Below are 16742 nucleotides of genomic sequence, written 5' to 3'. Positions count from 1 at the left end.
TAGGTACAAAATGAACAAAATACAAATGGTATATTTAGTCTTTTGAAAGAACCAAGCAATGTATATAACTTGAAGGTGTTTGTAAAAGTTACATTTTTACTAATATTTCCAAACTCATTCAACATTATAAAGAATATTATGTTTTGTCAACATGAGGGTAAATATTTTACTAAGTACATTTTTGGGTATGGATTAATTTTTCACCTTCCTAAAAGATAGGTTTATAATGAATTTACTGATGTTTTCCTTTAGATTGAAATTTGGTTTGCAGTAGAAAAAGTGAATAAATGAAAGTGAACAAATACAAAACTTCTTTTATTTTGCTTACTTGAAAATTGCTCTAGGTTTATTTTTGGTACACTTAATTCATTCAAAGCCGAACAATCCTAATGCCTAAATTATTTGAGTGTTATATAATTATGCGGTATAAAATGCAGATACAAAGCAGGGTACAGAATGTACTTTTGAAAAATTTTACTCATAAAAATACTGACTACCATACATACTGACAACTAGTTATATTTAAAAATAAACTCTTGTCAAGGCTGGCACCCAGCTTCAGTCGTCTGCCCTCAGCCCCCAATCCAAAGAAGGAGTGTGGTTTCCAGACACAACGTAACTAATGCTTTTAAATGAGATAAATGGAAAATGTTTGGTGTTCAAATAAGTATTATAGAAAGAGGAAATTCTCATCAAGTATATTTTTTTCAGCTTGGCTTACTGCCATAGGAGTCAGGAAACCATAAAGCCTGGACAAAACAAATGCAGGCTCCCAGCAAGGTCTGCCCTTGCAGGTGAGAGCGAAAATCTAGTTGCAGCCTTCATGATTTCGGCTTTGCTGGGACTGTGCTAGGTTATTCCATGACAGTAACGAAACCCTGGGTATCTGTGAGTGTACATGAAGAGAAAGGGGGAGGGAGAGAGAATGAATGGAGGCTTACAAAAAAAAAAAAAAAAAAAAAAAGAGGGCGATTCAGTAACTGGGAGGAGAATTGAAAAATCACACCTTTCAGTCTCCACATTTTTTCTTTTGTTCAGTATATAAGGAGAAACCATCCGGAAGGAAGAAAGATTATGACTATCTATAAACTAACTGTTTGACAGAGACAGAAATGCTGATAATGAGTGGGCTGTGTCTGTAGTTCTTGGCTGTTCACATGAGCAAGGGATGAAGGAAAACAGAAACTCCTGATATGTTTGTCTAAAGAGGTAGTGGTGTGACCACGGGCAGCGAGAGTTCAGCTGAAGTTCAGGGCAGATGCTGCCAGGAGTTTACACTGCAGGAAAGTAAAATTGCTTCCGGATTCATCTTTTCCTCCCAGCTTCTCTTCCAGGATCATCAGGGTCAAGCAATGCTATGGCATAAGGTGACGATGTTGGTGGGGAAACAGGCTTGGAGCAGGATGCCCCTTTCCCGGTTACAGTCCAGTTCCTGGATAAATCCATACCAGTAGATGACTAAGCCTGGCCCAAACCTGCAAAAACATGAGAAAATAACATGCACACGTAGTATCAACATAGTTCCAGAAAAAGGTAATCTTTGAAGCATGGATAAGGTGATTAAATGATTTATTGTACGAAGTTTTTGTTTTGGTTGCTACGATTATGACTGAAAGTAGCTGAACTTACACCAAAGAGTTTATTTCATGCAAGTGTCACCACCTTGGGCGGATTTGTTACCTTTCTTTCAAGGAACCTGAACTATTTCACTACTCTAATTACCTCTCAGTCAGGTGTTGTGATGACTTAGCTGATGAAGGACAAAAGCAGAGTAGAAACAGCATTGATTTGGGGAGCACCAGGCTTGGGATTTTAGCCTCTTGACATGTAGAGGCACTCTTTTAAAAGTTAAACCTACCGAGGATATGGGGAGGGGGAAGGGTAAGCTGTGACAAAGTGAGAGAGTGGCATGGACATATATACACTACCAAACGTAAAATAGATAGCTAGTGGGAAGCAGCCACATAGCACAGGGAGATCAGCTCGGTGCTTTGTGACCCCTTAGAGGGGTGGGATAGGGAGGGAGGGTGGGAGGGAGGGAGACGCAAGAGGGAAGAGATACGGGAACATATGTATATGTATAACTGATTCACTTTGTTATAAAGCAGAAACTAACACACCATTGTAAAGCAATTATACTCCAATAAAGATGTAAAAAAAAAAAGTTAAACCTACCTATTTTCAACTAAGGAAAAAAATATTTGGAAAATAATTAAAAAAAATCAACAGCTCAAGGTCTTCTTCTGGCTCTAATGCTCTATTCACGTACCAATAGGGCCAGAAGTTCCTTCTGTCATTCATTCTTTCTAGTCTTAAAAACAAAAAACAAACAAACCCATATGACAACTGGGATCCTGCAAAGAGTTCTCTCGGCCCCTTCACTCTCTGCATTACAGCCTCTCTAAGCATGAACATGGCATGAAATTTGGTCGTAGGTTCTCATCACGAAAGTAAGGAATAATGCCATGTAGAGTTCTGAAAAAGTCTAGACAGATGCTGGCTTGAAACCTCAATGTTTCTAAATTGTGCCTCCGAATTATCTCCAATTTGGTTAGCGGCTCACTCAGGAAGTAGCCAGCAGGAAGTTGAGACCTCTAGACTGGGTTCAAAACGATGTAATCACTATCAATCACTGTGCACACAGAGATGTTTTGCACATCAGTTTCACGTTTTTCCTACCGAGAGTACTTAATTAAAGGGCAGCTCTACTTTTGGTGTCGTATTGCAGGAATTTTACAGTGAAAGCATAAATTATGAACGTTGGGTTAGTAAAAGGATGTCTAAAAACAGAACTGCTTTCTGTATTCTGACATTACAGCAGGCTGAACCACGCTAGGCCAAAAAGCTTTTTCCTTCCATGATTTATTATATGCTGAAGTGTACTTGCCAAACATAACAGTACAGGATGGGCTGCAAGATACTGTATGCAAGGGACAAATTCAATTGGATGTCATGGAACAGTTTATTTGGGGATTCACATCAGTAGGGCAGCCAAGCTGTACGCAAGATTAATTAAAACTTTTGTATTGGGCTTCCCTGGTGGCGCAGTGGTTGAGAATCTGCCTGCCAATGCAGGGGACACAGGTTCGAGCCCTGGTCTGGGAAGATCCCACATGCCGCAGAGCAACTGGGCCCGTGAGCCACAACTACTGAGCCTGCATGTCTGGAGCCTGTGCTCCGCAACAAGAGAGGCCGCAATAGTGAGAGGCCCGTGCACTGCAATGAAGAGTGGCCCTCGCTTGCTGCAACTAGAGAAAGCCCTCGCACAGAAACGAAGACCCAACACAGCTAAAAATAAATAAATAAAAAAAAAACAAAAAAAAAAACAAAAAAAAACTTTTGTATTCCCTCCATGTAGGGATAGAATCATGAGATGTTGACTCATCAACTGAACTTGTTCTAGGGAACACAGGAGCTGTATAGGAGGAGATGTCTTGGAGCACCAGGCACTGTGACATTTACCTGAATTCAGGGCTGATTGCAAGTGCTTTTGTTTCTCAGTATCTCTGAGGAGAGTTTCCTTTGTGGTCAGAAGAATCAGGCACCTAGGGCACGAGGTATTTGGGGCCCCAGTGCTTAAATGCACACCAGGTGAAGCTCACACCTGGACGAGGTCTTGCTTCCATTTTAACCAAGGGTTTCTTAGTAACTTTTAAAACAATTGTCTGCAATGGATACCATTTGGTACCTTGATTTTACAAAGAGCTCTATGACTAGTATCAAGTGATCTCAGGTTTGTCAAAACAAGTCTGGCAAGAGCCAAGAAGACCTGTGATTTGGAAGTTCATGTCTGAGAAGCCTCAAACCTTCCCATCAGTGAAGCAGCCCTCAGTCACAGCCTCAAGAAATCTACTGTTAACCTCAACACATTCCCCTGTTTTATTACACAGCCATTCTTGAGGCCATGATGTTCTTTAGAAAGGCGCTCATATTTCTATGAAGGGAGGAAAAAAACAAAGGTGATCTAACCAGTCATAGAAAAGAACAAAAGAATATATAGAGGTCATAAACAACAAGCCCAGTGTTTTAAAGATTTAATAAAACAAAAACACATATCACCAGCCTGCGCTTTCCCTGAATCATAAGCCAAAGGACACGAAGCAAGAAGGCTCTTTACGAAAATGGCATTTTCTAGGCATGAAAGTCAGGCTGGGGAACACTTCAGTGACCAAGAAAGTGAACTTGTTTCACTTGTGAAGCAACACATGAAATCAGCAACTGGAAAAGGTTTTGCAAGATTGTGAATCTAAACATTTCATGTAGTGGTTCACTTAGGAGGACTCTCTGAAGGTAGCAACACAGATCTATGAACTGTTTTTAGTATATATGAGAAATGACTCATAATAAGGCTCTACCCTCTATCTAAGTCATTGTTCCCTAGCTTTGGGGTGAGATTATATTTACTTGGGCAATACCAGCTCTCTCATATGACCCAAAAGCTCTGATTGACGATATGTGCTTAATTAATTAAAAACAAGGAAATACGACTCCCTTTGTAAATAGAGATTGGTAGACGGAGGCTTTCAAATTATGTAGTCTTTGAATGACAAAAATAATGAGGACTTTAGAGGGTTACAACTTTGGAAATTTAACGGGAGAACAAGACCTGGCCTTGTTCCCAATACCTTGAGTGCATTTCTGACGTTTCTCCAACAGCTGAGGATCCAGAGATTATCAGACGCTGGCAAATTAACCTTTCAGCAACTTGGCTGTTTATGAAGAGGCTGACCGCACTAGGTAACATTACATGATCCATTCCTCCATTATCGGAACCAGCAGAAGGCAACATGTAGGCTGATACTTCGAAAAATCAAGCAACCCATCTCTAGTATTTCCTTCTGAAAAGTTGTAAAACAGGGAGTAAACAAGACCTAGGAAATTTTTATGTTGGTCAAGTACATGCTGATGGGCCTAGAGACTTCACCTTTTTGATGCCTACTTCCATTTATTGTGGCACTACTGGACAAGAATGAGATCACTGGGAAGGCAAACATAACCTTTGTGACCAATAAAAATCAAAGAGTCTATTCACAGAATTGAAAAGAAAACAGAGTCCTTGGATCTGAGCAAATGTGCAAAGCAGAGGGTTGGTCTGCTACTGGGATTGCAGCCCTCCCTACCAGGCTGGAGACACTCAGTAATGGGATGTATATGGATATCTGAATTGATTGTGTAAACACATTTCAAGGTTGGCTATAATTTGAAGGTTACTATACTCATGGTCAAGTAATAAGATCAAAGACTCCAAATGGATTTTAAAAACTCCTGTGGAGCAGAGGCTGGAATGTAAGTGACACTTGAACAAGTAACTCTGCTTGCAAATAAAATACCACCAAATTAGCAACAATAACAAATACCTCTTGAAAAAATGGGAGGTGAAAGTCAAGAGCCATGACAGACCTTGAGGGTATGAAAGATAAAGCTCCTCATAAATAATGACAACCTTGTAAATGTGTTTCTCTGGTTTTCTTCCATTGTAGAGTATTTAGAGAAATTAAGCAGGAGACTGTGGAATGAAAACTGGGCACCCTTTTGTGGTCTTTGTGCACAGTTGTCTCCCAGAGATTACACGTTTCATCATTTGTCTCTGCTACGTTGTGACCCTTTTGAGGGCAACGACCATGTTTTATTTACATTTGTGTCCTCTAGGGCTAGCACAGTACCTGGTACATGACAGATACCCTCAAGAACAAGATGGAGAACACAGAGTTAATGATAGGATCAGACAGCTTTGTTGCACTGGTTACTGAATCAGTGGCGGCCTAGAGATGGGCAAGATGGAAGGACTTGGCTATTGCCATGGTTTGGCATTTTTATTAGTGAGCAGTATGAGCACCCTAATGACATACTAACAGATTATAGTGCTAGTAATGATAACAGTTACAACAATGTTAATTATTAACACTTTCATCACACTTACTACGTGACAGACACTGTTCTAGGCACTTGACATGTATCGATCCATTTAACTCTCAGGTCAGCTCCATGAGGGAGGGAGATACAATTACTGTCCCTATTTTACAAATGAAGAAACTGAGGCACAGAGAAATTAAGTATCTTGCCAAAGGTCTTAGCTAAAAAGTGGAGGAACATGTTTTGGAACCCAGGACTGGCTGGAGGGTCTGTGACTGTCTTGCTATGATGTAGTGATCAGTCTACTAAATATGGTAAAATGGTATTAGACTTTAACCAGAAAAAGAGGGGAAATGCCCTATGAACTGGTTAGACCACACTTAGAGTATTGTGGAGGGTTCTGGTGTCATATTTTAAGGAGAATATCTCTAGTCTGGAAATGATCCAGAGGAGGACTCTAGGATGTTTGAGGAAGCATTAGATTAACAAAGTATATGTGACCTGGAAATGAGAATTTAGGGTGGTGATATGCTCATTCACCACCTATGGATGTTTACAGTGCTCATGGGAGAAGGAATTAGATTCCTATTGTAGCTCTTGAGCACAGACCTAGGGCAATGTTTAAAAGTAACCAAGAATCAGATTTTGATTTAACATGAATAACAATAATTGAGTGAGTTTGGAAGTGGATCTTTCCTCAGTCAAGCCTTCGGATGAGACCACAGACCCTGAGCCAATAACTTAAATGCTGAGAGAAGGTGAAGAAGAGGGCCCAACAAGCTATACCCATATTCCTGACCCACAGAAAAAGTGAGATAACAAATGTGTGCTATTTTAAGTCATGTAGTTTTGGGCATTTTTTAAAATATAGCAATAGAAAACTAATAGATACACCTGCACTACGGACTTGAGTAGTCAAATACCATTCTTCACGTATGCAGTATGGAGAGTCCTGTTGGCTACAGATTGGCTTTTGTCAGTTACACTTGCACCTAGACTTTATAGCAGAAGGGATTACTGAATGAGATTATCAGTAAGTAGCAACTCTTCATCAAGGGGAAATCTCAGATACAAAGCAACTCTGTGTTTTTACACTAACAGAGCTTCCTGGCTCCTAACTTAGACTATATACCAATGCCCCTCCCTGCTGCATATCTAGGATGCTGGGGTTATCCAAAGAAATATAGAAATCATAAAATAAAATGAAGAATTCTGCATATTTTCTCAAGTTCTGTGGTTTTGGTGTTAGAGTTGGTTATTGGGCTTCTGAAGCTGCAAATAGAGGGTAGAGATAGGGTGTGGGAGGTTGGTTACAGATGAGGTGACTGCTGACAATTTAGGGAAGAGACACTAAAAAAACCCAACCAACCAACCAACCAACCAACCAAACAAACAAACAACAACCCAATTGTAGTAATCCAAGGCTATTTGGTGCTGGGGCAAATAGACTTTGTCAACCTCAACAGGTGCTGAGGACAGCCCAGGAAAAACAAATGCTGGTTTCATTTTGTTCAGTTAAAAAAGGCAGTAAAAACTGTAAGATATTTTTTAAAAAATTGTCACCAAGAATGTTTTAAAAATGGTACTTCAGTGAGTAAATTCTTAGTTTTCCAGAAAAATTTAGCTATCCTCAGATAGTCTCTGAGGTTGTTAGATTATGAATGTTGGACAGAATACGGTACAAGTTATGAAGCAAGTCTTTCTACAGCTCTCTGAGAAACTCAGAGGCACAGACAGGAAATTTGGGCCCCCAAATTAAGGAAGGACTTGCTTATTCTTTCTAAACTATATAAAAAATACCCTCCCTTCCTTGCCATGCCTCTACACTATCCTATAACTCAGGAATTACTTGGATGGTAGTTTTACTTATGGAGAAAAGAGAAAACTATTAACTTTCTATTGTTAAGACTTTTCCTTGAGGCACCTTCTTCAGAGAGGTTGAAATGAAAGATAAATGCAGGAATTTAGAGATTTCCAATCACATATTAGATATCATTTTGCAAAATTAGCCCCCAAAACCAGCTCCCTGGTTGGTTTCCTGAAGCCTGTTTAGCTTCTATGTCTCCACAGATTTCAGAGGGCACTTGACTAGACATCATGTCTATAAAGATGCTGCCTTAATACAAATAAAATGATTCTAATACCCAACAGCAAAAAGGTAACTTTTACTGCACACTAATTACGTGGCAGGCAGTGCTTCAAGCACTTTTTTTTTTTTTTTTTTTTTGCTGTACGTGGGCCTCTCACTGTTGTGGCCTCTCCTGTTGCAGGGCACAGGCTCCGGACGCGCAGGCTCAGCGGCCATGGCTCATGGGCCCAGCCGCTCCGCGGCATGTGGGATCTTCCTGGACTGCGGCACAAACCCGCGTCCCCTGCATCGGCAGGCTGACTCTCAACCACTGCGCCACCAGGGAAGCCCTTCAAGCACTTTTACATGTACAGACTAATTTGATATGCACAAGCCAGCCCCCTATGCAGGAAGGGGGGTGACACTGTGATTATCCCCATTTCACAGATGAAAAAACTGAGGCACTAAAATGGTTAGGCTTTGAACCTAAGCAGTCTGGCTCTATGGCTTGTGCTTGTAACCACTACATTATACTGTCTCTCATTATGCCTTGTATTTACACAGCAATTTGTAACAGTCATTCACCTTTGAAAAAATATTTATAACACCTGGAAATGAGAGAGGAGCAGGGGTCTGGAAGGCAGGTGACTAATCAAAATTTCAGTGTATACGTTGGAATTAACCTGTCCTACAGGAATAATTCTTCAAGTATGAAGTCAATAGTTTCACACTAAAAAGTTTATCTAGCTACTCTTTTAGGTTTAAGTGTCACCATGTTTAGGAAGTATATGTAAAGCAACGTACAATTCAGGTGAAAGAAATTAAAGTGACTGCATTTGAGGGAGCATATTTGAAGCATTTGACAATCAGGTGGAAGTAAGCTGGGGAATGAGAATCGTAGCCTGTTCATATAAATGGAAATAAACAGCTGGAATAAGTTATGAGGAAAACTGAGGGAAGCAATGGGTCTAAGTGAGTGTGTCAGGTGGAGATTTGTTTTCCCAGAAAAGAAGGTTCAGACTTGCTAAACAGGGTTGATACAGTGAACTCCAAAGGCCCATTTTTGCTCCTAAAATCCTTCTAGTACAGAGATGTATCTCATATTTGTGCAATTAACTTGGCTTATCAATGTTTTCAGCTCCAGGAGAAAATAACTACGTATTTAAAAAAAAATCAATACAATTTTCCATCTCTTTTGATAATATGAAGGTGAAGGGTGGTGGAAGACTCATATCCTATTATACAATTTGCCTTTCTACATAGAATAAGAGAAAACTCATGAGACTGATCATATACTTCTCAATGAGCTACGTTACCATTTTTACATAAAAAAGGATTCTAATGCACCAGGGTTCTACAATATATATCTGGATCAAGTCAATAAAACAAACAATTTTCTACTGAAGGATGACAAGAGGACCATGGAATGATCTGATGATTTTAGTAAAGTTTCTTGTTCATGAGGGTCTTCGTAAAACAATAAAAATAAAACCTAGCTGTATTGATTCAAATCTTTGTTTCCCACCCAAATCTTATTTTTCAATTCATAAGCAAATAGAAAACTCCTCTCCAAAATAGGAATAGCAGAGAATCTTTTTTTTTTTTTTTTCTCATTTTGAGTTGCTGTGTGGGGTCTGGGATATCTTCTGAGGTTGTGTGCAGACATGTGGCTGCTGGAAGTCAATTGTTTCACCATCAAAAAGACTTGCATGTGGTTTTCATGAAGAACACATTCTCAAACACACAGTTCAGGATGAAGGAGAAATATAAAACATCTTGTAATTGTTTTAAAATAAACTCTTATACTGTTTATTTAGTTTTAATCTGCGTGTTGTAGATTGGTTATGCACTTGTTAATCACTGTTGTATGTATCTCTAGACAGAGTTGTAAATAACTTTTCAGTCCAAGTGAAATATGTTTGCACATGTTTATATGCAAAGTATGTGTGTATTTATGCCTGTGTATAAATATGTGTACAATAATAATAGATTAGTGATCATGCAATATAGCATCCTAAGGTTCTAGCACTACGGTCAATTTCATATACAATGCAAATATTCTTTTTTGGTAATATATAGAGATGAAGTAAAAATATAAATTGATTGTTTCATTTGCTTTTTTTGCTTGGCAGTTCTGTGTTTGCAAATTGAAATGACTAAAGAAAGAGAATCCTAGTTACGAATATTCTTGTTCAATTCATGGATCTTGGTTACTAAAATTGCAACTCTTTGTAACGTCAACTCACTGTCTATAACTTTGAAAACAAAAAAGGGAAATATATGAGAAATACTGATTCACCTTGGCCTTTATGCCACATAGAAAATAAACAGAAAATACATTATTTTGAAGAAAATTTAAAATGTATATAAATACACAACCACAACCACCTGAAATTCTCCCTGGTGTTTATACAACTTGGCATTTTCATGTCTACATTAAATTGCCTGGAAAAGTGCTTAATTTCCACTCTACTTTGTCCTGTGTTGGAAATTCTTAGATGCTATACTAACAGTCTTTCCAGCCTATAGTAAAGCTCTTCTCCAAAGAGAAAAACTGAGGTAGGCAGGATAGAAAACAAAAGCAGAATCTTTTTTATATTTAATCTGTTGTCTTTAATATCTGTTTTCTTGGAGAAACACTAACGCCTGGCAGTGAGGCAGGCTCTCTTCTCTACATGTGCCCATTAAGAGTCTACATATAAGCCTGCATATTCATCCTGCGTGGAGCACAAGTCACACAAGAAAGGATATTCCTCTCCTTTAGATACTTACAATTCAAATTTTAATAATGTAGAACTATTCACATTTAAGTGTAAAATATAAGTTATCAATTTAATAATAAAATAATAATAAATGAACAAAGTGCCAAAAGGTTCACAGCGAAAGAATAATTAGAACAATAACATGGTGTTCTAGAAGTTTTCCTAGACAAGGTGAGTTCCCAGCTATGCTGCATTTATTCATACGATGGCCCTTTTAATTTTCTCCATTATACACACATGTTTTTTGAGGGAAGAATGAAGACTGGGGTTAGGGGTCCCAAGAGATGTAGAGGGATGGCAGAATCAGAAGCATATTGAGACGATTTCATTGTAAAACTAGAGAATGAGTTTAAGTATGATAGCCCTGTTTTTTTGTTTCAAATGAGGATGTGTAGAGTGGACAGTACACATCCTGAAATGGGAAGAAAAGAGAAACACCAAATGCAGTGAAAGAAACCGAAACCATAGAAATCACAAAGTATCCAAGGTCATATTTACTTTGAAAAACACTTAAGTACTAAGAGTGAGAGAACACTTCAGGCGGACCTTGGGTGCAAATCTTATCTATCTCCCTAGAATTTATACCCCAGCCTTTTTCCAAAAGTTGGGGTAGTTTACAAAATTGGTTGTGTGAATTATTACATGTTTTCTCAGTTATTTCCCCAGGGAAACATGCCAAAGGCAAACCCATCATTTCAGCTGATTTAGGGTTTGATGCCAGGGGATTTATAATTGATATGACAACCATAATGGAAAGTGATCATCACACTGGCAACACATGGGCTGACAGTGCGATGGTCCATTTTGGTGTTTGCCAGTTAGTCAGAGACTTGCTCGGATAAATTTTGAGGTTATTTCTGAACTTTTCATTACCAACTTCCTGAATACTAGAAACTAGAAATGTGTTATAAAATAGAAAAGATTTTATCACATAAACATTGCTTACCCCAAATATATTTTTTCATGTAGTCTTTTATTATTAGGTAGAGGGGGGATGGGGTCTCTTTTTCCTCGGCTCAGTTCACAGAAGATCACAGGGTAACCCAGAGTTCAGTCAGACATTTATCTCAAGACACAAAGAGATTTATGGGTTCTGGATATATAAAAGTCTGCTTAAAATAAAAAAAATATTGGAATTTTCATACTTGGCAAAGTCACATAACTAAAGGATTAAGGCTGATACATGTTTGCCCTATAAATCTATCGTTAACCAAATGTGACACAATGCTTCAGGTATGTCAGATCCCAACTTGCTCTAAATGTGTAGTTAAAAATTTCTCTTAATCACAGTAAATATTTCACGATAAGGAAAATCTCTCTGGCTAAACATCACAGTCCTCAAAAGCAAACCTCCCAATTTTACAGATCCATAAAGGCAAATACTGGAAAGAGGAGAAAAAAACCCAAAGGTAGAACCATCTAGGTCATTAGGAAAAGTGGTCAGGTAAGGAAAAACAATTTAAAAAATATGGTTCTTAGAAAAAAATAAAATAGAGATAATCCAGCCTTGCAGTTATTAAACAAACACTTCTAGAATGCAAGCTCCATGAGGACAGCTTGTATTTCAGCGCATACAGGAGTCAGCCAATAAATATTGCATGAATGAATACCACTATAGAGCCCCTGCCTCAGGAGAAGCTGTGAATGCTATCATGCATTTGGGAAAAAAAAAAATCTTTTGCTGATAACTCTCCACCGTGTAGGGAAGAAAAGTCATTTTTAAAGGTGAGAAAACGAGCCTTAAAAATATGCCCAAGTTGCACACTGAAGAGCTAGCTCCCCGAGGGTCTATTAGGAATCTCTGCTTTCCAGGTTGTTACGGGGGGAGATGATGCTGTGTTCTAAAAGCTGGGAGGAAACACGAGTACTGTTCCCTAGAAGGGACACTCCTGATGGCTGACATGTTGACTGTGAGGTGGGTAGGAATTAACTGCTAAGAAGAAAAACTAAGCACTTGGGAGCCAATCACTGCACACAGGTGGCTCTCTTTTCCTTGAAATACAATCAATTCAGGTAGGCTTTTGTTTACAGTAGCTTTTATCTAGAAGATAAGGTTGTAAAACCATCAATCAAAATGAAGGACTACTGTTCCTGGCCATATCTCAGCAGGTTCATCTGTTTTATTTCTTCCTCCCTTTCCAAATACCTTAAGGTGTTTAAGATGAGTGAAGAGATATCAAACTATTAAAGTGAACTGTATTTGTATGACACACGGATTTGCACCCCATGAACCACAAATACCATCCCTACGGTGCCTGAGCATTCCCAGGTTCAGGAGGAGCCTGTGTTCCTATTGCTTTGCTTTTCGATCACATATAAACTTTACAAAATGATCTTTACGCCATTTTCAATAGTGCTGCTTTAAGAAAATGAGGAGTTGATGGCTTCTATATGTTGGCGTGAGGTTTTTAACTTATTTCTACCCTGCCCTTTCCCCCAAAAGGCGTGTATAATAAAATAGCAAAATAGAAATAGAAAATTGAGCTCAGGAAAAGAAGAGTGCATTTTACAGTTAAACTGAACTTTGAAGGTCAACTGAACAGTTAACAAAATTTTAAATTTAAGCCCATAAAGATCCTACCTGATTTTATTTTTAACTGCATTACTTATTTAATGCCAGATCCATACAATGAAGCTCTGAGGCAGGGACCTTTCCAAGTGATGAGGGTAACTGTTGAGGGAGTGAAAAGGCACGCTGGCTCAACTCCAGAGAATAGTTAGCGACAGGGCAGTGAGGTGGGCAGGAGGGGCCTGACTGTCACACGCAGACGCATGGGAGGGCAGCCGAACTGGTGGTCACCTGGAAACAGACCTTAAAGCTAGACACAGCCGGCAGCCCTGGCCCCCCGGGCTGGATGCTGCTTGTGCTGAGGGTCTGCATGGTGGAAAATATCTTATCTGTCCTTCTTCAGATTACAAGTCATTCTTCAGGGCTGGGCTTTGTGAGTAATTTTTCTGCTTGATCCCCTTCTAAATACAACTAGAGTAAGGCATTCTAGTAAATGTAATGCCCAGTGGTTAACCCATTTCAGACTCAAGTCACCTAGATTCAAAGGATACTTGACTGACTTTGCTCCAGGTTTATCTTGCTGCCATAGTCCCAATCTTTGGAACTGGTAGAAGATACAGACTACTTGATTTTTATTTCTTTGAGGAAAATAACACCGCTGATAATCATACTTATAATAATAGTCATAAACATAATCATAACAGCAGCTGGTAGTACGTACTGAACGATCACCATGTGCCAGCTACTCCTCTAAGCTATTTATACGTATTATCTCATTTAAAACAAAAGCCCTATGAGTAGTAGCCAATAGTAGTACTTACATTTTCATGTTGAGGAAACTGTTCTAAAGCTGTGCTAAACTGACCATAATGATGACAATGAAGAGAATCAACACTTGCATGCTTACCGTGTGCCTAGCACTGCACTAACCACTTCATGTACGTTATTTCATTTACTACATGCAATAAACCGACGAGGTATGAAGTATTACTAGTGCCATTTTACAAACGAGAAAATAGAGACATGGAGAGGTGAGGCCGCTTACTCATGCGAGGAGATAAAACTCGAAAGTGGTGCCGCTGTTAACCCATGTCCTCTGCGTGCAGGGCTCCCTCCCTGAGTAGCTGTGCTACAAGGCCTTCTGCGCTTCAGGCTTCCCCAAATACTCTTCCAAACCCTTAAAACATCAAACTACCTCCCCATGCCAATCTCAAGTTAAGGCTCCTGTCTGTCTAGGTTCAACACAAATGCTTTACTAAAGGATTCTTCCACGCTGGACAAATCTTTCCTCTTCTATAAAATGTGGAGGCTGGAAGACGTCATCTTTAATGTATCTTTTTTTTTTTTTGCCATACGCGGGCCTCTCACTGTTGTGGGCTCCGTTCGGAGGCCAGGCTCCGAACGCGCAGGCTCAGCGGCCATGGCTCACGGGCCCAGCCGCTCCGCGGCATGTGGGATCTTCCCGGACCGGGGCACGAACCCGTGTCCCCTGCATCAGCAGGCGGATTCTCAAACACTGTGCTACCAGGGAAGCCCTAATGTATCTTTCATTTGTAACTTCCTGTGTCTCGCTCTCCATCTGTAAAGCAGGTATAATAGAACTTGTATCCTGGAATTCAAGGTGGATTTGAGAATGAATAAGCTTCACAGCACTTTAATTTGTTGTTAATTCATTGTTGCCCCCTTACAAAAATTCTGACCAGTAGTGGAATGTAATAAAGAAACCTCCCAACCCCTGTTCCCCTCTCCCCAACCCATGAATAGGTAGATCTATGTCCAGAGGACTGGAAATAGACCCATTAGGAGAAAGAAAACCAGGTCAAATACTAATCCAGGCAGTATTGGGAAGTACTTTATCCAGGGAGAAAACAAGATGAAGAACTGGGTAGGAAGTGTGAGTAAAGCAGAGTCAAAACATTTCCTACATTTCTAACTAGACTAGATGCTTCTTGGAGCCAGAAAGCAGGAAAGGTCACATCATACAGTCATTCCTGCCTTTAAAAAGAAAAGCTGATCAGCTTCATGGGACCAGGAGAAACTCTACTTCAAAAGAGACTTGACAAAAAACCCTGATGATGTCAGTGATTTAAATTTTATTTAAATATAGGTTCCTGCTCTTAATAACATGACTCCGCTGAGCCTGTTCCCACACTTTGGCCCCAGGTCATCCACTAAGAAGGGCTGCACACATAGATTTCAGAACAGTGCCTTGAGATTTCATTTTACCATCCCAGATACATTTCTTGTTAGACCAAGGGCATTTTGAAGTCTCCCCAAGCTTAACAGTTGATCTTTGTAATAAATGGTTTCAGTATTTTTAAAAAGGGAGAACATAAAAGGAACAACCTTGAGCATTTTTTTAAACATCTTTATTGGAGTATACTTGCTTTACAATGGTGTGTTAGTTTCTGCTTTATAACAGAATGAATCAGTTATACATATACATATGTCCCCATATCTCTTCCCTCTTGCATCTCCCTCCCTCCCACCCTCCCTATCCCACCCCTTTAGGTGGACACAAAGCACTGAGCTTATCTCCCTGTGCTATGTGGCTGCTTCCCACTAGCTATCTACCTTACGTTTGGTAGTGTATATATGTCCATGCCACTCTCTCTCGGTTTGTCACAGCTTACCCTTCCCCCTCCCCATATCCTCAAGTTCATTCTCAAGTAGGTCTGTGACTTTATTCCTGTTTTACCCCTAGGTTCTTCATGACATTTTTTTTCTTAAATTCCATATATACGTGTTAGCATATGGTATTTGTCTTTCTCTTTCTGACTTACTTCACTCTGTATGACACACTCTAGGTCCATCCACCTCATTACAAATAGCTCAATCTCGTTTCTTTTTATGGCTGAGTAATATTCCATTGTATATATGTGCCACATCTTCTTTATCCATTCATCTGATGATGGACACTTAGGTTGTTTCCATCTCCAGGCTATTGTAAATAGAGCTGCAATGAACATTTTGGTACATGACTCTTTTTGAATTATGGTTTTCTCAGGGTATATGCCCAGTAGTGGGATTGCTGGGCCATATGGTAGTTCTATTTGTAGTTTTTAAAGGAACCTCCATACTGTTCTCCATAGTGGCTGTACCAATTCACATTCCCACCAGCAGTGCAAGAATGTTCCCTTTTCTCCACACCCTCTCCAGCATTTATTGTTTCTAGATTTTTTGATGATGGCCATTCTGACCGGTGTGAGATAATATCTCATTGTAGTTTTGATTTGCATTTCTCTAATGATTAATGATGTTGAGCATTCTTTCATGTGTTTGTTGGCAATCTGTATATCCTTGAGCATTTTAAACTAATATTTAAGGACTCTGGAAACAGGATAAAGGAAACTTCTGACTTAGGAAACAAATGAAGGTTGATATTTGAAACTGTCCTGACAAACTTTTTGGACACTGAGGCTGGCCTTTGAGGCAGATGGGGTCTTTAGGAAGCTCAGCAGCCAGCACCAATTTCTAAAGGTGGCCAAACCCTTTGTTTTCTCATGGTTAACGAAGCTATTTTATCAGATAATTGCAGGAAAAAAATATG

General features: G+C 39.5%; 1 protein-coding gene across 3 annotated transcripts in view; it reads right to left on the bottom strand.

Moving 5' to 3' along the window:
• Positions 1-200: 200 nt before the first annotated feature.
• CDIN1 (CDAN1 interacting nuclease 1) overlaps positions 201-16742 on the bottom strand; it is a 222339-nt gene continuing 205797 nt past the window's right edge. Inside the window, exon 11 of one of the 3 annotated variants that reach the window (XM_060098278.1) lies at positions 201-1475. In XM_060098278.1, coding sequence (XP_059954261.1) covers positions 1346-1475 — 130 coding nt within the window. In that variant the 3' untranslated portion in view covers positions 201-1345. The remainder of the gene's footprint in view (positions 1476-16742) is intronic. The other 2 variants (XM_060098280.1, XM_060098283.1) reach the window with 2 other exon arrangements.

This window comes from Mesoplodon densirostris, chromosome 4 (genome assembly GCF_025265405.1).
Source record: "Mesoplodon densirostris isolate mMesDen1 chromosome 4, mMesDen1 primary haplotype, whole genome shotgun sequence".
In the NCBI taxonomy this organism is placed as follows: Eukaryota; Metazoa; Chordata; class Mammalia; order Artiodactyla; family Ziphiidae; genus Mesoplodon; species Mesoplodon densirostris.
Note: the sequence above shows the minus strand (reverse complement) of the source record. Positions and strands in the feature narration are given on the sequence as shown.